Consider the following 19,820-nt stretch of genomic DNA (forward strand, 5'->3'; position numbering starts at 1 on the left):
CTTCCTCCGGTTGATCATTGGATCTCGATGACCAGCCAAAGGCGATGACCGGCAAGGTCGAGGTTGACCTCACTTGCCATTGGCAAGGCTCGAGCCATCACCGGAGATTGCAAGGTCGCGCTTGTAAGAGCTTGAGCCCTCACTAATGGCTATGTGAGGCTCTACCTTGCCAAATTTGGCGAGGTCGGGCCTCACCCATGGCTAGTGAGGGCGAGCCTCACCAACCCATCCTAAGGCCGCCCTCGTGGCTTGGGTAGACTCAAGCTAGCCTTACCAAAGGTTGGGTGAGGCTTAACCTCACCGATCATCGAACTTCAATGATCGGCCAGAGGCGATGGTCGGCCAGGTTGAGGTCGACCTTGCTAGATTTGGTGAGGTCGAGCCTCACCTATGGCTGATGAGGGTGAGCCTCGCTAGCCCATCGTGAGGCCGCCCTCGTGGCGTGGGCAGACTTGAGCTAACCTCGCTTGAGGTTGGGCAAGGCTTGACCTCACTAGATTTGGCAAGGTCGGGCCTCACCTCGCCCATGGCCGGCAAGGCTTGACCCTCGCCAAATCTAGCAAAGGCGAGCCTCACCACCTTGAGCTAGCCTCGTCGGATCTAGCAAGGTTGGGCCTTACCATGGCCGGTGAGGGTGAGCCTCGCCACCCATTCCGAGTAGCCCTCGCGACCTCTAGTGAGGGCTTGAGCCTTGCCGGTGGCTGGCAAGGTCAACCTTGACATCACCGAGCATCACCTTTGGATGGTCTTCGAGGTCCGATGATCGGCTGGAGGAAGGGGAGAAGAAGAAAAAAGAAAAGAAAATGAAAATGAAAAAATAAAATAAAATAAACTAATATAAAATAAAAATTGAATTTTTTTAAATATTATTAAAAATTATTCACGTCAGTGTCCATCATGCCACGTCAACCGACCGTCATCTAATTAGCAAAATCAGTCCAAAATTAGTCGATAAGAGCTGAATTGACATTAAGTGAAAATGTTTAGAATTAAAGTAGTACCAAGTGAAAATGTTTAAGACTAAATTGATAGTAATAAAAGGTCCATACAAATGCAAAATGTTCAGTATTTTTTTGACACTTTTTCCATTCGAAAGGAAGTTTAAGCTAGTTTGATTTTAAAATAAACATGGTGAACAGAGAATTAGGGACCATTTGCTTGTAAAAGTGCATTGTTTTCTAGAAATGTTCAATCTCTCTCTCTAACAAAATATTATGCTTCCTTTGTAGATATCCAAATCCGACTGCATCCACTTACGAAAACAGGTTCTTTCGTCCTTTTGAGTCGGCCCTTCAGCCCCCAACTCGCCACAAACCAGAGCAGATTGCTGTGAACAAAGCTGAGATTCTGCTAAAGGAATATGACAGGCCCCAAGCTTTCATAATTCCTGGAAATCATGGTCAGTTGTGGTTTCATCTTGAGCCTTGCTTAAATTATTTGTATGGCTCTTGGAGATCAACTTGTATCATTTTTTGGAATTGATATTATTCATCATCATTATTATTATTTGTGTGTCCATTTCCTTATGTGTTATATTGTTAGAAGTTTCTAAACCAGTGGTGCCGTGAAAATGTAATATTTACCTCATAAAATTATCTTTATGCGGTTTTACAGATTGGTTTGATGGACTTCATACTTTCATGAGGTACATATGCCATAAGCATTGGTTAGGTGGGTGGTTAATGCCTCAAAAAAAGAGTTATTTTGCTTTGCAACTCCCAAAAAATTGGTGGATATTTGGCCTTGATCTGGCACTCCATCACGATATTGATGTGTACCAATTTAAATTCTTCTCGGAGCTGGTAAAAAATAAGGTAATTCCTTTATTTTTCTTTGCAGTTTTTATCGTTCATTGATAGAGGTGCCAAAAATAACAAAACCGAATGAGGGAACTTCTCGAGTTGAGGGATCCTGCACAGGACACGTAGCCATTGTCCGTATCGCTTTTTAGGATATTCCTCAGGGTCGTATAGCATCTGTCTGCTTTTTCAGTCATCTTTCAAGAGATTTTCTAGCAGTGAATTATTTGCTATGGCCTGCAATCTGATTTGCTGTTGGGCTATTAACATGTTGGATATGATTTTTCTGCTAGTAATTTGTTGGGAAAGGATCACACTCTTTTATTAATAGATCTTATGATTTATCATCTATATCACAGTTAATTTGGACATATGAGAGGGGGAGGGGGGTAGGGTTTGAATCCCCACATTCAAAGGAGATTAAGGTGGGAACGATTTGTTTCAAGTATTAGTTTAACTTTCATACCTTATAAAAAGATATGGTAAAATTTTAAAAGTGAGTTGAAAATTAAAATATAATTAAAAAAAAAAAAAAAAAAAATTGGACATAGTGAAGAATGATGTGCGATTATGATAACCCCAACTATATCTTCAAATGAATATCTCCTTGTTTATTAATATCTTGTGCTACTGCTAGCGACTTATATTTTCCATAACAGATTATGGTGTTTCCTTCATGTTTCCGATATCTCTAAGTATGCCTCTTAATCATGTTGTATTATTCATTTGAACTCTTTCTTAGGGACTAAAGCTAGTTAAAAACTCATATAATATCGTAACATGGTATTTACAGCCATCTCTTAATAAATTGAGTATCCAATTCCACATTCAATGCAGGTTGGGGCCAAGGACTCTGTGATCATACTTACGCATGAACCTAACTGGCTTCTTGATTGGTATGACAATAATGTTTCTGGAAAGAACTTCTCTCATTTGATACGTGATGATTTGAACAAGAGATGTAAACTTCGAATTGCTGGGGACTTGCATCATTATATGCGTCATAGCGTAAGTGCGGGTGCGCCAGCGGGTGAGCCAGCTGATGTGGAAAATCTGCTGGTAAATGGTTGTGGTGGGGCATTTTTACATCCAACCCATGTATTTGGCAACTTCAAGGAGTATAGTGGGTCTACTTACGATACCAAGGCCTCTTATCCGTCTTTTAAAAATTCTAAACAGGTATATGACTAGACAGTATCTAGCTCCTTTGATCAATTAGTTTTGAGCTGCAGTGCAAAATCTTACTTTTGTTTGGTTACTTTGCAGATTGCTTTGCGGAATATCTTTTTTTCGGAAGAAAAACTGGCAATTTGATATTATTGGTGGTGTTATCTACTTCTTACTAGCTTTTTCTATGTTCCCACAAGTGAGTATTCCTTTAGCTGAATGTGATTTATGCATTCAGATTCTAGGTAGACTCTGGTATCATGTCACTTCACAATCAGCAATTAGCAAATATCTTATTTATTAATTTATTGCCTCAGAAGCAGGAAGGTTTCATTTTGCTCAACTCTTCCTTGTAAATCCCTTTCAAGCATTCATGGTTCCCAGGAGACTGTTCCAGTTCTTTACTTGTGCTTTTAGGTGGTAGCTCAAACAAATAGCATGGAGCCTACTTATCCTGTTGCTTACTGATTATGATGTCGACATGTTTGAGCAGTTGGCTTATTCTTGGCTTTCTTCGCAGTGTAAGCTCGATCACATGTTACGAGATGACTCCGTTTCTGGTCATCTGTGGAGCTTTTTTGTCACTGTATGGGCTGCTTTCAAGTACTTGCTGGAACAGTCTCATGTATCGCTAGCAGCAGCTTTGCTATTTCTTATTGCATTAGTCGCATTTGTACCGTCAAAAGTGTCGTGGAAGACACGAGCGATGATTGGTGTACTTCATGTTTCTGCACACTTGACTGCTGCGCTAATGCTTATGGTACTGATGGAACTGGGTGTAGAGACCTGCATCAAGCATAAACTTTTGGCGACTTCAGGTTAGTCTTCATGGTTTCTGTTGTGTGTGTATTTCTTTGGCAATCTTGTCATATCCTCTGCTTTCAGATATTGGTGAAGTGAGCATCTCCAGTGGAAAACTGATGTCCGGCTGATGAATGTACTTTCATTAAATTTCCTCTTGTAGCACATCGCACATTGCCTTTTTCTTGAGCTTGTGTTTAATGCCCGTGTGTATTCACACAAGTGTCTGAGATGCTGACCTAGGTTTATATCTTAGGTCATCACACATTATACCAGAGGTACCGAGCTGTAGAGAGTGAGCACTTTCCGGATCCAAAAGGCCTTCAAGCTCGTATGGAACAATGGACATATGGTCTTTATCCTGCTTGCATCAAATATCTCATGTCTGCCTTCGATATCCTGGAGGTTTGCACCGTTTGTTTTCTTTCAGGGTGCTGGTTTTCAAATATGGGTATCTCGTATCGCATATTGTGTCTACAATGTGACTTTTTTGGGATTGAATTGCTAGGTCATGGCTGTATCACGGAGAAACATTTGCCAGGAGGGAATGGAATCATTGTCGCGTGGCAGTGCTGCAATATATTACGCTTCGGTGTTTGTCTATTTCTGGGTCTTTTCCACCCCCGTTGTCTCTCTAGTTTTCGGAAGCTATTTATACATTTGCGTTAACTGGTTTCATTTACACTATGACGAGGCCTTCTCCTCACTTCGAATTGCTAACTACAAGGGGTTTACTCGATTCCACATAAACAAGAAAGGTGATCTTGAAGTCTATACGCTAGCAGTTGATGAGGTAACTGGTCAGAACTATCTGCTGCTTTAGTTACTTAGACAGTAGGGTCCCTAGTAGTATGAAATACCATTAGCTTGTACTTTACTCTGTCATTGATATTTTAACCAATTTGATTTCTTTATGAACATTTCTATAGAAAGCCTACGGTTCATCAAAATAAATATTGAGATTGAAGCAGCACAATTTGCCAGGCATCTTGCATTATTGCTATTGTTCATTCATTTGTTTATATATCGTACTGTGGTTATGTCAAGTACACCATTGTCTCAAGTCAAAACACCGGCGGAAAACTCTTGACGATTTTCTGTTGCTTAATGGCTTCCCTATCCGTATCTTCTCTATTTTCAAATTCGAAGTACTTATAGTTAATTAGGGACAAGTCAAAGCTTTTATCTTGTTTCTAGTTATTAGACATTTCTAAAGATTGTGCTTCATTGGAAGCATCCGTGAGAAAGAAAAGGTTCTAAGAGTTTGAACTAGTGTATTGTGTTGTGAAGTGGTCTCATGTTGTACTGGGTTCTTAGATATGAAATACTTTGCTCCTATGTGGATGCAGTGTTGTGACTTGTTTATAAGAGTTTTGATTTAAGTGCATTGTCTTGGGAACTGGTCAACACCCAGGTGTTATGAGACATGCATCGCTTGCTCAGTTAGACTCAGTGATAAGGTCTGTTAAACATATGTTGCTCCCTATTAAATGCTACAAACAAAAAAATTAAAATTAAAATTAAGCAGTTATGATACCCTGTATGCCTTGAAAAAGTGGAAGCAATTTGCGCAATTGCTGTAAAAACTTAGACCGGCTGCATTTGTTGGTAATATAATCCCTTTTGAGCATCATCTGTGAGAAAATTTTGAGTTCTACAGTTGATTATCTCCCTGTTACTAATTGCAACTAGGGCTGTAGAAATGATCAGCATGGCAAGTGGTCGTGAGACAAACTTGCGTTAAGAAGGATTTTTGACTGGTAAAGAAGACGTCGAAACATAAATGTAAGAATGATAACAGAGATTTGGATCCAGTAAAGTCACCGATACTCTGTATGCCCTAGACATGTAATGGATAACTTCCATAGTTCAAAAGCCGATTCAAAAGTATATTTTTTAACATCAAACGCATCGTTTCTTTCCAGATTGTATAACGCTTTCCTGCTTAATTGTGTAACAGTTACCGACGGTAGTGACTTAACCTTTGCATTCCAAAGCTTGGGCTTGTTATAAGCTTTTCTTATTCTTTCACCTGGTAATGCAGGTTCCAGAGGAATGGAAGCGGGATCCTAATTGGTGGAAGGAACAGAAACGGCCAGAGAGGAGAAGCCACCTTAGGAACTTTCCTAGTCAGTGGAGCTCCGCAGATCCCTCAAAGGACCCAGTAAAAACTGTAAGAATTGTAGACCGTTTTGTCATACACCGGAACGGTGCAAGTCATCAAGAAACTCCAGTCACCGAACCTGCTCAACCAGAACCAGAACCAGAGAAGCAAGAGGAAGTAGTGGCTAGGCCATCTAACCCTGAGGAAGTACAAGAAGGAGAAGCTCTCGCATCTGCGAGCAAGGCTCAAGCTCTCGAAGATCCAGTCATTGAAGAACCTGTTGAGCCCGAGATTCAAAAGGAACCAGGCGCCGTTCCCTCAGTTGAACCAGAGGAAACCCTGCGGTCTGAGAAGGAAAAGGAAGAAGAAACCCGAAAGAAGAAGGGCAAAGGAAAGGTAATCGAAGAAGAAACAGAGAGGTCTAATGCTCTGCCTCCTGAGCGAGAAACAGAACCAATCAGACAAAGTGACGATGAGAGGCCTTGCGGTGAAGGAAAGAAAGATGACCATGATGAGCACATCGATGCCGAGTTTGAGCAAACCAGTGGTTTGTCCCAGGTGCCTGAGACGAAGGCAAAAGCTGAGGGGGAGCCTAGTGAGAAGAAGGAAGCTGAAAAGGGTGAATCTACCAACGGCCAGGTTATGAGTGCGATCCAGGAGCTGAAGGACGAAATTATCAAGGTAGAGAAAATGATTCGATCCTTGTCCTGCTTCAACCTCGATAACTTTTATCTTGATTCTTGTAAACCTTGAAGTCGACGCTTCCTTCTCAGCAGCATAAGGAAAAAGAAGATGAAAAAGATTTGAATATTTTTAAAGTTTGATGAGCGCTTGTTTCTTCCTGTTATGAACTGTTTTCGTGTTTCTTTGAACTGACCGGATGAAGTGAATCAATACTTTTGAGTTCATTGTTTTCCACTCTTAATTATTTTTATTGCTTTTGATTATGCCAAAAAGGGAGAGAAAAATATGCAACTGTGTTGGAAAAGAGAGAGAAACATATACCTAGTAGGAACAGATAGGGGGAGAAGATATAAATCGATACAGATAACGCGAGATGTTAATCAATCACCAGGCGTAGGATATTTGATTCGCATAAGGCGCGGGTTGTGTAGAATCTTAACCATCATTTTGCAAGAGGCTCTAAACAGAAAATTTATCTGCCAAAAGTAGTAACTCTTACCATTTTCTGTAGTGCCTCTACATACCTACATATTATTCTAATTTGATCTGAATTCAAATTAGGTTCTAATAGCCAGTATTGAGGTCTTGATCCGTAGAAACCACCCTGGAGAAAAGTCAGCAATATTTCCTTTTTTGTGCAAGCATCCAGATGAGTCAATAGCTTGCTGAAGGAGAAGACTCTTAGTCTGACTCTAAACATGCAGTTTGTAGTAGAGACGTGCAAAAGAACTAAGAATCGCCTAGACCGCCCAGAATCAGAGCAAACTTAATTGGACTGATAGTTCCCATGGAGGCTGGTCCGATTCTCAATTCCAATTTTGGTGGAGGCGGTAAGTATCAGTCCGATTCTGGTTCTAGACATGGAATCGCCTACCCACCCACCCGAATTGAACCGATAAATATATACTTAAAAAAAGAAATTGTATCTCAATTATTTAGTTATTTTGTAGTTTTTGACTAAATATAAATGTGTATATATGTGTGTGTGCACGCGCGCGTGTGTTTTTGTAGTTATTAGATATTATTTACTAATTTTATCTCTTGGGTGTAATAAGATTAACCCCTACTTTTTTTTTCTTTTTTTTTTCATTTTAATAATCAATTTACTTACTTTCACAACCAAAACAAAATAAGCAAATGTAGGCCTCGTTTGTTTATCGAAAATAAATTACAGTAAAATGTTTTCCAAATTTTTCGGCATTTGTTTCATGGAAAATGAATTGTTTGGGAAAAAATTTTCCATAAAGGGAAAAAAGTTTTCTAAACTAAGGAAAAACATTTTCCACTTTTGAAAAGTATAACATTTTCCTCACTTGATCTTTCTTATCTCACATCCATACAAGCCATCACTTCCCTCCTCTCTCTCTCTCTCTCTATCTCTCTCTCTCTCTCTCTCTCTCTCACATTTGAATTATTTTTCTTTCCTTTGTTTTTTCACTTCTTCTTTATTATCTAGTCGCCAACGATGGCAATGGCTAACACTGACGACTGACAATAGGCAAGCCTTGAGCTCACCAGTGAGCACAAGGCTCGCCCATCTCTAGCAAGCTTGGCTCACTACTTTTCAAATCGAAGAGTGCAAGCATCAAGCTTGGGGCTCGTCAATCTGGCAAGGCTCAAAGCTAGCAAGCTCAAAGCTCGCCGATCTGGTAAGACCCAAGGCTAGAGAGCTTGAGGTTCACCAAATTGGTGAGCACGAACCTCACCACAAGCTTGAGCTCACCGGCCTTGGGCCTCACCACTCACTAGATCGGCAAGCATAATTGGTGAGCGGCAACCCTAAGTTCACCAATGGGCAAGGCTTGTGCTTACTTGTGAGCATGAATGGCAAGCAATGAGCTTGAGCTCGCCAATGGGCGAGCACCTGTGGCTGGTTGATGGTTGTCACTATGGTTAGCGATTGCCAAGAGGAAAATAAATAAAAGAAAAGGAAAAGAAAAAAAGAAAAAATTTAATAATCAATTTTTTAAAAAAAAAAAAAAAAAAAAATGATTTAAAAAATATAATAAATGAAAAAGAGTGCATGGAGGAAAAGATTTTCCTTATTGAATAGAAGAATTTTCAAGTTTCTTTTCCTTATTGAATAGAAGAAAATATTTTCCACTTCATTTTCAAGTTTCACTCAAACACTAGAAAATAATTACATTTTCTTGAAAAATATTTTCTAGAAGTGTCATATTTTTTTGCAAAATGAATGGACCCTAATTTTCCACATGTTTCCAGTATCGAGAAACTTTAGGAGAATTACATCATGACCTTTAAAGAAATTAAGTTTTTAACTAATGACTATTGTCTATTTGTTCCACCCTATAGTTTTCAATTCTCAATTAAAATCAATGACTCGCAATTCAACTTGAATACACTATGGTATTAATTGATGAATGTAATTTTATATGAATTTGGGACCGATTCCATGGACCAACTTGGAAACTAGACTAGAATATATTGATAACTTAGTTCGGACTGACAGCTCGATTTTCAAATAGATCTCTGAAACTAATGGGTAGGTCTTGATTCCAATTTTTTGGAACTAGTCGTTAATTGGCTATTTTTGGTTCTAAAGTAGGAACTACCCATCCGGACCATGCTCACTCCTAATTTGTAGGTCTACTAAGGAGTGTATTTCAATGGCTAGCAAATAGCTAGGGAGATTATTTTAAGGGTTCAAGAAGAGTTGATGAAGGTGGCAGATAGTTAGAACTTCCATTCCCTTTGTCTTGGAATACTCTTGTGATCTGAACTGTGAAATATTGTTTGTATTTTGATTCGGATTCTCTACAAGGATTAAGGGTATTGTAATCGACAGGCAGAGAGTTTATAGAAATGGAGGTGCTTGTGATTTATAAAGTTATCTACTAAGTTCCGAATAGAAATGATATCTTTTCAAATATGTGACTTCTTGCAATTACCAGTAAATTTCAATCTGATTCGTGATTGTGAGAGAGTGGAGTGGGTCAAAGGGATTGGCTGAATCACTATATATCTATTTGTAAATATCTGTATCTTTTCAACTCTTTCATTATTTGTTAGATAGAAATATATTATATGCCCAATTGTTTTCATTGTACATGAAAAAGTCTTCTACAAAAATTTTAAAGAGACCAATTCACCTCCTTGATCTTTGTGATAACCTCTTTAGGTCGGAGAAGGGCAATTCAAGTAATGGGCTTTCCCATTCCTTTGCATGCAAGTGATTTCGAGATTTATGAGGTGTAAAATGGAAAATTGGTGGAGGAACTCTTTAGTAATATGTGCACGGTCAACCTAACAAAAACGCGGAAGTCTATGTGATATAAGTACAAGATAAAGGGCCATGTTTTTTTTTTAATTCTATTTTTTATTGGAGGAAGCCTCCAATTAGTCTTTTGATTAATAGGTTATAAACATTATAATCATCTACATTTTTTTTTTCAGTTAATTATATCTGTATATGGGTGACGTTCGTAATTGTGACTCACCAATTAAAAAGATCCTCTCTATTTAGAGATGAAGGAAAACGCATCCTTTAACGATTATACGTCTCTTCATCAGGAGGCTTAATCCACGTTCATAATTGATCACTATTCATTTAGAAGTCAATTTTAGCACCTACCATGCCCCTTTCCCTTCCACCATCGTGAATCACGATCTCTGATTTTTATTAATATTTGGCCTTTTGATTCCGTTCATATCAGATTTGACTCATCTGTCATAATCCAGGCCCGCAATTTCCTCTATAAAGAGAACATTGTATACCAAAAGTGATATAATGGACAAAAGCCTGTCATGGTGAATTGTCGCAATTTACTGTAATAAATTAGCAGGATGAAGATTGCTAGCTCTCTCACAAACACAAACGAGCACATAATCGAAATTCATTAGCATAGACGAAAACCTATATTTTTTGGGCCAGACCAAAACAGCTATGCTGGTTCAAGATAAGCAACTTCGGATTTACAGCAGTGCTTAATAGAATACAAACCTAAATGGAGGAAAGGCCTCTTCCGCATTTTTTTTAAAGTACCTATTAAAGAATAATAAAGCTAGAATGAAAGCAAAAGTAGCTCACCTCTTGGACAAGTTCAGGTGCCTGAGTATTGTAAAAAAGAGGAAAAAGTATCAATTTTTTTTTTTTTAACTAGGCATTGGTACCAATTCAGTCTCAAACATATCAATTTGATCAATTTAATTTTAAAACTTTTTTATATTAATACGAATTCAATCATTCTAGTTAATTTTGGCCGGAGGCACTTGACAATCCGTTCAACTTCAAATAAGAAGGAACCAAACACTTTCGAAGCCATTTCATGAGTCTTAAAGTAGTCACATGGAACACAGTTTTATGGAATTCAAACCAAGGAAGACAGACATGGCGCAAACATTGTACCTTTCGACGTACACGTATTCGCCAAGAACCACACCACGAAGTTTATTTTAGCTCTGCAAGGTGAGCACATATATAAATCCACAAACACACAAGACACACAGAGATATCATTTCGCCCTAAGAACACCGCGAATCGCTCACGCGTTGTTGATGATATGAGCATCCGTGTCCTTAGTGAGCTTGATTTCGAGATCCTTGCAGGCAGTAGGGTCGGCGACGCCTTCGTGCAGCTTCTCGTACTCTAGAGTCCACTTCGCTAAACTTCCACGGCCGTCGCTTTTCGCAATCATCTTGACGATTGCCTTGAAGGTCTTGAACTCTTCCAGGAGATCCCCTCCTATTATGTTGAAGATGAGTACCTTGTTCGCATCATCCACCTCAATCCTCTCCTTGACTGTCAAGGTCTTCCCCTCTGCATGTTGAGGTTCGTCGAGTTATAAGCACATACTGATACAGCAATGTCCCGCTTTTTTAAGAATATATTCAGCTGGAAAGATTTTTCACGAACAGCTTCTCATAGTACTAGCACATATAAGACTTGAAATTGGACATCTACTGTATGGACATATTTCTCAGTAAAGAGAAATTACCAAATGAAACTAATACATCCACTAAATGGAGCATAGAGGGTAAATGATCCAAAACTAGACTAATCGCGCACATGTTTTGCGGTTGAAATCTCAGGCAGTGAAATCAGAATCTAGCATAGTATGCGCTAATGATAATGGCGATGCCAACACAAGGAAAAAAAACATAACAAGTCACTCGGTCGATGGTGAGGTGATGCATTACTCACCTACGGTATAAGTCCAGAGCTTGACAGCATCCTCCGAGTGCCATTCGCCTTCATGGAGCTGCACGCTCTGTACCGCATCGGAGCTCGCATTTGGCAGGTGGTACATGTGGTTCCTCCAGATGTTGTAGAACTCATCAGCCGACGACTGAATCTCTACTTCAAACTCTAGCTTCCCCTCCAAGCCCATCCCCTCTCCTGATGAAACGAATAAGTTCACTCGTAGAGAAACCAAAGCCCTAGTAGAAGCAAAAGCTACAATTCAAGAACTGAAGACCGAAGCTGTCTCGTTTCAGTTGCAAGAACAGAAGGCTAGTTCGCTTGGCCTTTATATGGAGATCAAGATGCCACTTTGGCATTCAATTGTCACTTTTTTTTTTTTAAAGAACATTTAAGTGTTATTTTTGTAACTTTTAGTACTGAAGTGTCTCTCCATGCCAAATTTTAGCAATCTAGATGTCTGGCACTCAAAAAGATCATATATCTTCATCTTGTAAATACTCGAATTTAGAATTATATATTCTATTCATGACTCATCATCATATTTTCGATATAGTTTAAGAACTCAATCATTCTAATTGTTGAAATGATAATTAATTTAGAGCTGTTTCCCTAACTAGCATATATTTCTTTTATTAGATATAATAAGCTAACCAAACACGCAACAACACCAAAAATATGTTAATGTCCAAATATTCAATTCAATGTTGACGTGATGGTGAATTACATAGTTATTAATTAACGGAAAACCCACCCTAAAAGTATTCTGATGTTTAGTACAAAAAGGAAACACGATCTAAATTGATTAATGAAATGATACAAGATATGAGCGATCTAATTTAGTTTTAGAAAGTGTAAAAGCTCTATAATATGAATGCATTAGAACTTCTCGTGTAAGTCTTCCAACCTAATTAAACACAAACAAGTATTTGAAATCTAAAATTCTTGGTTGTGAATGATTTGACACACAATGCAAAGTCAAGACAGAAATCCCCAGAGTAAATTGAGCCTCCGTTATTTTACAAAAAATGAATGATTTTTTTGTTAATTTTTTTAAGTAATATAAGTGATCATATTTTAGAAAGTGTTTTTCAAATCATTAATTTTCTACAAGTCAAATACACTCTAATTTTGAAAGCAAAGATGGATAAGATTAGGTTTTTGGGGACCGGGGGAGGGGTGGGTGATCCTTAAAAATGAAACAAATTTCAATTGAGTTATCTATATTAACAGTTTATATTTTAATATTAAGCACCCATTAAAGAAGGTTACATGAAAATTTTCTGATGTATCGTCCACCGGATGAGTAAAGTACATGAAGTTGCGTAGACAATCTTCCAATGGGATGGTAATTATGTATGAAAAATCACGCACCTCTGATTAGTCAGCTTAACGACAAATTATAGATAACAAAGAGCAAGGATTGCTTATGTTGATTTAATAGGAGAGCTGAAGGGAGGAAAAGAAAAAGAAAGCATCAAATGTTGCATCCACAGGACCTTACAATCAACTGACAAAGTTTTCCTGTTTTTGGGCCAGCCCATGAAGAGCCCACGTTTCCTTCATCCTCAAAAGTTGGGTCATGGGCAAAAATGAAGATGGAAAGGATTTAAAGACTCTTAATTACAGAAAATGAGGAAGTCTTATGGACTCCAAAGTGAAAACCTCATGCTTTTAAGCATCACACTTGTAATATGAGACTGGAACTTATTAAGTCCTATTGGGCTAATTTTTTGTTTCGAAAAAGTTATGTTGTTAAGCTCCAACATCAAATTGACAATATGCGTGAAAGATATGTAAATATTGAGAAATAATGCATGCACGTTGTGTGCGTGACAAAAGAAAAAGGTGGAGTTGAGAAAAAGGGCAATCTTAGAATGTGAATGACCATTAATAACCAATAGTAATTGATAGCTAATTATTGTCGTGACCTACCCTCGGGGAAGGGAATAGATTCAGGGGTTTTGCCTAAAGGATGGACTCATAAGACCCGTGATTAGGCATGGATTCTCCCAAGCCCATATCTTGCACGACATTGAGGTATTCTTAAGAATTTCGCAATAAAAAGTCGCCACTAGCCTATTGGAGTTGATTAGAAATCAAGTGAGACATGTGAATATACCTCACTTCCTATGCAACAAAAAAATCCATAATCGAAGACTTGATTATAGTAATTAATCAATTAGTGCCATTTTGGTACCTAATCTTGTTCATTTTTTAAAAAATGATTTTTATCAGACAGTTTGGATTAACTTTAGTCCAATCTGCTAAAATGTAAGGTAATCATGCAAATGCACAATCATTAAAACAACAATTAGCAACCAAGGAAAGTGTTTAAATAAATTGCATGGGAAAGCAAAAATTTAACATCAAAGAAAAGATAAAATACTAATCCTAACTTAGACTAAATGGAAGCCAAAATCAACATACCAAAATTGCACAATCAAAGGTATTCATCTTTAAGAACAATTAGAACCTCTTGAGCAAGATTCTAAATTGAAAGACTTCCATTTTTTAAGAGAAAATAAATCAAGAGATTAATTTTAACCTTTTTGAAGATTTTTTTTTTTCAATTTTTAGAATTTTTGGATTTTTTTGAAAAAATTGAATTTTTGAATTTTCCAAAACATTTTGGTTTTTTTTTTTTTTCTTTTTGAAAAAAATTTTGGTGTCTTTCTAATTACTACTGAAATGTTTAGACTTTTTTGAATTTTGAGATATTTTGAGAAATTTTTAATTTTCCTTAATTTTCTAATTTTTTTATTTTTTAATTAGAAAAACTCGAATTTTCAATATATTCTGAAAGTTTTTTTTTTTTGAATTTTTTTATGTTCTTTGAAATTTGTTGAATTTGGGAAATTTCTTTTGAATTTTTATTATTTTTCGATTTTTTTTTAAAAAAAAAAAAAAAATTAGAATTTATTTTTTTATTTTTCTTGAAATTTTTAATATTATAATATTCAAGGGAGCGGGTTCGGACCGGATAAACCGGATCCGACTCGCTAACCTGGCCCAAACCCGGATCCAACCCAGTCGGATAAATTTTTCTAAAATTTTTAGTTTTTTTTTTCAAATTTTCTATTTTTCCTCTTTTTGTCTTTTCCCTATTTTGTCGTTTCTTTTTCTGCTGCACTCCTCCTTCGCGCCTTCTTCACCGAGGGTTTCAATTCACTGTCCTTTCTTTCCTTTCTGTCTTTTCATTTCCTTTCATCACCTCTTTCTATATTTCTTTTTCTTTTCTTTTGCTTTAACTTTTTCTCTTTTCTCTTGGGCTTCTTCTTCCTCGCGCATTCTCCACAGGCCCGAAGCCATTTTTGTTTGCTATTTCTCCATTTTTTTTCACTTTTTCTGCTTTACTTTTTTTTCTTCTCTACGCCTATTTTCTTCCTTCTTCCTCGACGACTCCCCTCTCTTCACCGAACACTCACCTGCAGCTCTCCTGCCCGAACCCAACGCCACCGCTACGACGATGGACTCATCTCCTGAACAGCAGCTTCTCTTCCACGCCCGAGCCTCCACCAAGCCCCACCGCCTAGACCAGCCGAGAAGCATTACCGGCGCCCCCGACCTCCACGTCCGACCACACCTGGTGCTCGGCGAGTCACGGCCGACAACCTCGGCCGTCGCCGGAACCCCCTTGCCCTCGCTGGCCTCCTCACGGTGGAAGCTAGACTTTGCCCCGAACGGCCAAACCGAGACCCAATCTAAGGTTTCGACACACCCCTACCGTCCGAAAACCACGCCTCAGCGACGCTTGCCTCCGTCGGCTCGATCAAAGAAAGGGGCGACGACGGCCACAGACGAAACGACACGACGAGAACGAATATTCCCCACACAAACTTTCAGATCCAGTTCAGGCATTATATCAAACAATTGGGGCGCGCTACTATAACGAGGGATTTTTGGGTCAACCGAAGCTCGACCCGCACTGGGACTCTCGACACGCGACGAACAAGACATCGGAAACAAAACGCGGGGCGACGCCGGCCGGAGCTCGCGGGAGCCGGACGGCCGGGAGCTCCGGCCCGGCGCGCCCAAAACAGGGCAAGAGCAGGGGCGAGCTTACCTGTTCAGCGAACGGGCGTCGCCAAGAAGGTCGTCGGACGGATCTTTGCGCGACCGAGGCGTTGGCCGAGGCTCTCTCTCTCTCTCTCTCTCTCTCTCAGTCGCTCGGATCTGTCACTCTATGCTTCCCCCCGGTCTCTAGCTCCCTCCTTCTCCCTCTTCCTTTTCTTCTCTCCTCTCTCTGTCCTTTCGTGCGGCAAGGACGCCCCAGCTGGCTCTGCTGGCCTGCTCCACGACCACCAGCTCCAGTCGAGCGTACCCCCTGCCTCCTCTGCCTCTGTCCTTGCTGCTGTCTTCTTCCTTTTTGAGCTGCTGTCTTTTCTTCCTTTTTCTGCAGGTCCCGCGCGGAGCTCGTCCGGAGGGAGAAGGCAAGTTGGGATGGGCCGGGCCGAAGGGGAAAAGGGCCGGGCCCACGCGGGGAAGGGAAGGAGAGGCGGGCCGAGCCAAGTCGGATCCGGCCCGACCCGGCCTCTCTCGCCCCCCCTTTTTTTTTTTAATTATGTATTTTAAAAAATAAATTAGGTGTCAACAATTATAGGAGAGTGGGAGAAGAGAAGCACCTTCATGATTAAACGCTGGCTACGTCAGACACAACAATCACCACATTGAGCCCATGTAATAGCTATAAATTCTTCAATTGTAATAGATATTACATTACAATAATTTCTAGTGCAAACAATACCACATGTAATAGAACATGTGATGTGAATCTTACGTGTAGTTCAGTCTAAATTGAATCATATTAAGCCATGGCCACTCCAAAATAGATCGATTACATATGTAGGGAACATTTCGTCATTCGCCGAAATCGAGTTACAAACTCAAAATCCTGTCACGATATAGCAAACCGCAACAAGTAAATTCGATGCTCTTCCTCTGTTTTCTCGCACTTTGTTTCTAAATTTCCACGTGCAAGCTTGCGAAAGTCAATATGCCCGCAAGTTGTGTTTTTGTTTGGAGTTGCATGAACTCGGATTCTCGCGTGTCAACTCGAATTCGGGCCTATTTGGGGTCGGGGTGGACCAAACATCAGTCATCAATCGACGGGAAGCATTTGACGAGAACAAGGAATCGAAAACAATGGCTTTGTCGAAAGGGGAAAAAAAAGGATGGGCTTGCAGAAGCGCAGAGAGAATATGCTGAGGAGATGTGCCTTGCGGACATTCTAGGTGTCAAAATTGGTCATTTATGGGTCAAGCATTATTCCCTAAAGCACCCATAATGGGTTTTAAAAATAAAAAGAGTGAGATATATCTAACCCATTTAAGACCTATTTATCAATTTATTTATTTTCACTCAAAGCCAAAATCTCACAATCTCTCTCTTCTCTTTTTAACTTTACATTTCTCAGATTCCTCGAGTCGGTTTGACATTATTGCTCAAGACGCACTCACACGTAATTCTCCCCCTAACCATTTCCTGCAGGGTCCCTAGCCTCGTCAAGATTCTCGACGCCGACTCCGGCCGTGACCGCCGTGCCCCCTTTCCCTTTCACCATCGTGAATCACGATATCTGATTTTTATTAATATTTTGCCTCTTTAATTCTAGTCCTATCAGATTTGATTCATCTGTCGTAATCCACGCTTGCAATTTCCTCTTTAAAGAGAGAACATTGGATATCAAAAGTGATATAATGGACAAAAGCCAATCATAGGGAATTGTTATTTAGATGACATATGCATCGAGCATATTCACTATAGATAACTAGTTCTATTTGACAAGGGTCCACCACAATATAGGACCGTGTAATTTACCGTAACAAATTAGCAAAATGAACATAACTGGCTCTCTTATACACACACAAATGGGCGCAAAATCGAAATTTATTAGCATAGAAGAAAATCTGTATTTTTTTAGGCAGAGCAAGATAAGCAACCTTGGATTTACAACAGCAATTAATAGAATTAACCTATATGGAGAAAAGAGGCCTCTTCCATTTTTTATTTTTTTTGAAGTATCTATTAAAGAAGAATAAAGCTAGAATGAAAGCGAAAGTAGCTCGCCTATTGGACACGTTCAGGCGCCTGAGTATTGTAAACAAGCGTAGCGAAAAGTTAATCCGAGATTAACAATCCGAGTTGACTTCTCATATTATTCAAAGTTATATAGAACATATACTACGAATTTCATACGTTTTCACTATATCGTCTAGGGCACAATTAGAATTATAGGATTAGTGTCATCGTCATATTCTTTAATTCAATATGTACTAAAATGTCGATCTCAAAGCCTTGAAATGACATCCACATATTATGGATTACAACATTAAACCCCGAGGGGAAGCTAAAGTGGGTTCACACTTAATAGCCGAAGTTTACAAGTTACGCAAGTAAAACTTAATGGTTCAACATATAAATTGCTAATTTACAAATTATAAAAAATCGACAGTCACATTAAAGCATTGGTAAGTTACCAACAAATTACCTAAAAAAAAAGTCATTATTTATTTTTCTGTCTACAGAGTTTTTGACACTTATAAATAATTATTGAAATTTATTGAAATCGGGAAAAAAAAAATCAGCATTTCTAGGCTGCAAGGATTTGAAAATCCGTTCAACTTCAAAAAGGGACAAAACACTTTTGAAGCCACTTCACGAGTCTTACAGAAGTCACATGGAACACAGTTTCCTCGAACCCAAACATAGGAACACAGACATAGCACAGACATTGTACCTTTCGACGTACATGAATTCACCAAAAGCCACACCAAGAAGTTTATTTTAGCTCTGCAAGGCAAGCACGTGTATAAATCCACAAACACACAAGACGCAGAGATATCATTTTGCCCTAAGAACACCACGAATCACTCACGCATTGTTGATGAGATGAGCATCTGCGTCCTTAGTGAGCTTGACTTCGAGATCTATGTAGGCATTAGGGTTGGCGACGCCTTCGTGCAGCTTCTCGTACTCCAGAGTCCACTTCACTAAACTTCCACGGCCGTCGCTTTTCGCAATCGTCTTGACGATTGCCTTGAAGGTCTTGAACTCTTCCAGGAGATCCCCTCCTATTATGTTGAAGGTGAGTACCTTGTTTGCATCGTCCACCTCAACTCTCTCCTTGGCCGTCAATGCCTTCCCTTCTGCATAGTGAGGTTCGTCGAGTCACAACCATAAACCGATACAGCAATGTCCCACATTTTGTTAAATTTATTCAGCTGGAAAGATTTTCAGGAGAACACCTTCACAAAATTTTCTTTTCACAGACAGCTTCACATAGTTCTAACGCATATAAGACTTGAAATTGGACATCTACTGTAGAGACATGTTTCTCAGTAAAGGAAAATTACTACATGAAGCTAATACATCCACTAAATGGAGCAAATTGAGAGTAAATGATCCAAAACTAGATTCATTGCGCACATGTTTTGAGGTTGAAATCTCGGGCAGTGAAATCAGAATCTAGCATAGTATGCGCTAATGATAACGGTGATGCCGACCGAAGAAACCAAAGACATAACAAGTCACTCAGTCGATCGTGAGGCAATGCAGTACTCACCTAGGGTGTAGTTCCAGAGCTTGACGGCATCCTCCGAGTGCCATTCGCCTTCATGGAGCTGCACGCTCTGTATTGCATCGGAGCTCACATTCGGCAGGTGGTAAATCTGGTTCCTCCAGATGTGGTAGAACTCATCAGCCGACGACTGAATCTCTACTTCAAAGTCTAGCTTCCCCTCCAAGCCCATCCTCTCTCCTGGTGAAATGAATAAGCTCACTCACAAAGAAACCAAAACCCTAGTAGAAGCAAGCTGCAATTCAAGAACTGAAGACCGAGGCTGTCTCGTTTCAGTTGTAAGAGCGGAGGGCTAGTTCGCTTGGCCTTAATATGGAGATCAAGATGCCACCCTCCAGTATTTCAATATCACAACGTGCGTCCCCACATTTTTTTTATTAAAGGTTATCGTTTGCTAGACCGACATGTGGGAGGATTTTCTTATTGGGGAAGATGTCCTTTAAATTAGTTTTCTAAAAAAGAATGGCATTATCCATCCAGCTTCAATTATTGGGGAGGATTGTTATCAATCAATAAGTCGACCGTTTG

The 19,820-nt window shown here is 39.4% G+C and overlaps 3 protein-coding genes and 1 non-coding gene across 5 annotated transcripts; 2 read left to right on the forward strand and 2 right to left on the reverse strand.

The window, feature by feature from the left end:
• Window positions 1-334: 334 nt before the first annotated feature.
• Window positions 335-3,898, forward strand: LOC104433215. Its single transcript, XM_039307149.1, has 6 exons — window positions 335-423; window positions 1,230-1,399; window positions 1,615-1,814; window positions 2,637-2,978; window positions 3,460-3,784; window positions 3,852-3,898. Exons 1-6 carry the CDS (start codon window positions 335-337, stop codon window positions 3,896-3,898), a joined length of 1,173 nt encoding a protein of 390 aa, XP_039163083.1.
• Window positions 3,899-4,038: 140 nt separating this feature from the next.
• Window positions 4,039-6,740, forward strand: LOC104429834. The gene is made up of 3 exons (XR_005548716.1): window positions 4,039-4,172; window positions 4,276-4,560; window positions 5,812-6,740. It is a non-coding gene; the product is annotated as an uncharacterized LOC104429834 (transcript).
• Window positions 6,741-10,802: 4,062 nt separating this feature from the next.
• Window positions 10,803-16,077, reverse strand: LOC104433214 (MLP-like protein 28). 2 transcript variants are annotated; one of them, XM_010045896.3, is made up of 3 exons: window positions 15,780-16,077; window positions 11,717-11,952; window positions 10,803-11,332 (listed from the first exon to the last, which is right to left on the reverse strand). In XM_010045896.3, exons 2-3 carry the CDS (start codon window positions 11,901-11,903, stop codon window positions 11,058-11,060), a joined length of 462 nt encoding a protein of 153 aa, XP_010044198.1. In that variant the 5' UTR covers window positions 11,904-11,952; window positions 15,780-16,077; the 3' UTR covers window positions 10,803-11,057. The 2 variants fall into 2 exon arrangements, with proteins under 2 accessions (XP_010044198.1, XP_010044197.1); XM_010045895.3 differs by having other exon boundaries at window positions 11,717-11,911; window positions 15,780-16,075.
• A 2,229-nt stretch (window positions 16,078-18,306) lies between these two features.
• LOC104435511 (MLP-like protein 31) lies at window positions 18,307-19,610 on the reverse strand. The gene is made up of 2 exons (XM_039306190.1): window positions 19,278-19,610; window positions 18,307-18,861 (listed from the first exon to the last, which is right to left on the reverse strand). The coding sequence occupies exons 1-2, from the start codon at window positions 19,462-19,464 to the stop codon at window positions 18,587-18,589; spliced, it is 462 nt and encodes a 153-aa protein (XP_039162124.1). The 5' UTR covers window positions 19,465-19,610; the 3' UTR covers window positions 18,307-18,586.
• Window positions 19,611-19,820: the final 210 nt, after the last annotated feature.

The sequence above is a fragment of the Eucalyptus grandis genome, chromosome 2 (genome assembly GCF_016545825.1).
Source record: "Eucalyptus grandis isolate ANBG69807.140 chromosome 2, ASM1654582v1, whole genome shotgun sequence".
Taxonomy (NCBI): Eukaryota; Viridiplantae; Streptophyta; class Magnoliopsida; order Myrtales; family Myrtaceae; genus Eucalyptus; species Eucalyptus grandis.

Bases quoted from the DNA above. Each gene is read 5' to 3' on its own strand.
- LOC104433215 (XM_039307149.1), top strand. From the start codon at position 335: ATGGTCGGCCAGGTTGAGGTCGACCTTGCTAGATTTGGTGAGGTCGAG. The intron at 424-1,229 runs GTGAGGCCGCCC...CTTCCTTTGTAG, and splicing joins GTGAGCCTCGCTAGCCCATC to ATATCCAAATCCGACTGCAT. The intron at 3,785-3,851 runs GTTAGTCTTCAT...CTCTGCTTTCAG, and splicing joins TAAACTTTTGGCGACTTCAG to ATATTGGTGAAGTGAGCATC.
- LOC104433214 (XM_010045896.3), bottom strand. From the start codon at position 11,903: ATGGGCTTGGAGGGGAAGCTAGAGTTTGAAGTAGAGATTCAGTCGTCG. The intron at 11,333-11,716 runs GTGAGTAATGCA...CTCAACATGCAG, and splicing joins GCTCTGGACTTATACCGTAG to AGGGGAAGACCTTGACAGTC.
- LOC104435511 (XM_039306190.1), bottom strand. From the start codon at position 19,464: ATGGGCTTGGAGGGGAAGCTAGACTTTGAAGTAGAGATTCAGTCGTCG. The intron at 18,862-19,277 runs GTGAGTACTGCA...CTCACTATGCAG, and splicing joins GCTCTGGAACTACACCCTAG to AAGGGAAGGCATTGACGGCC.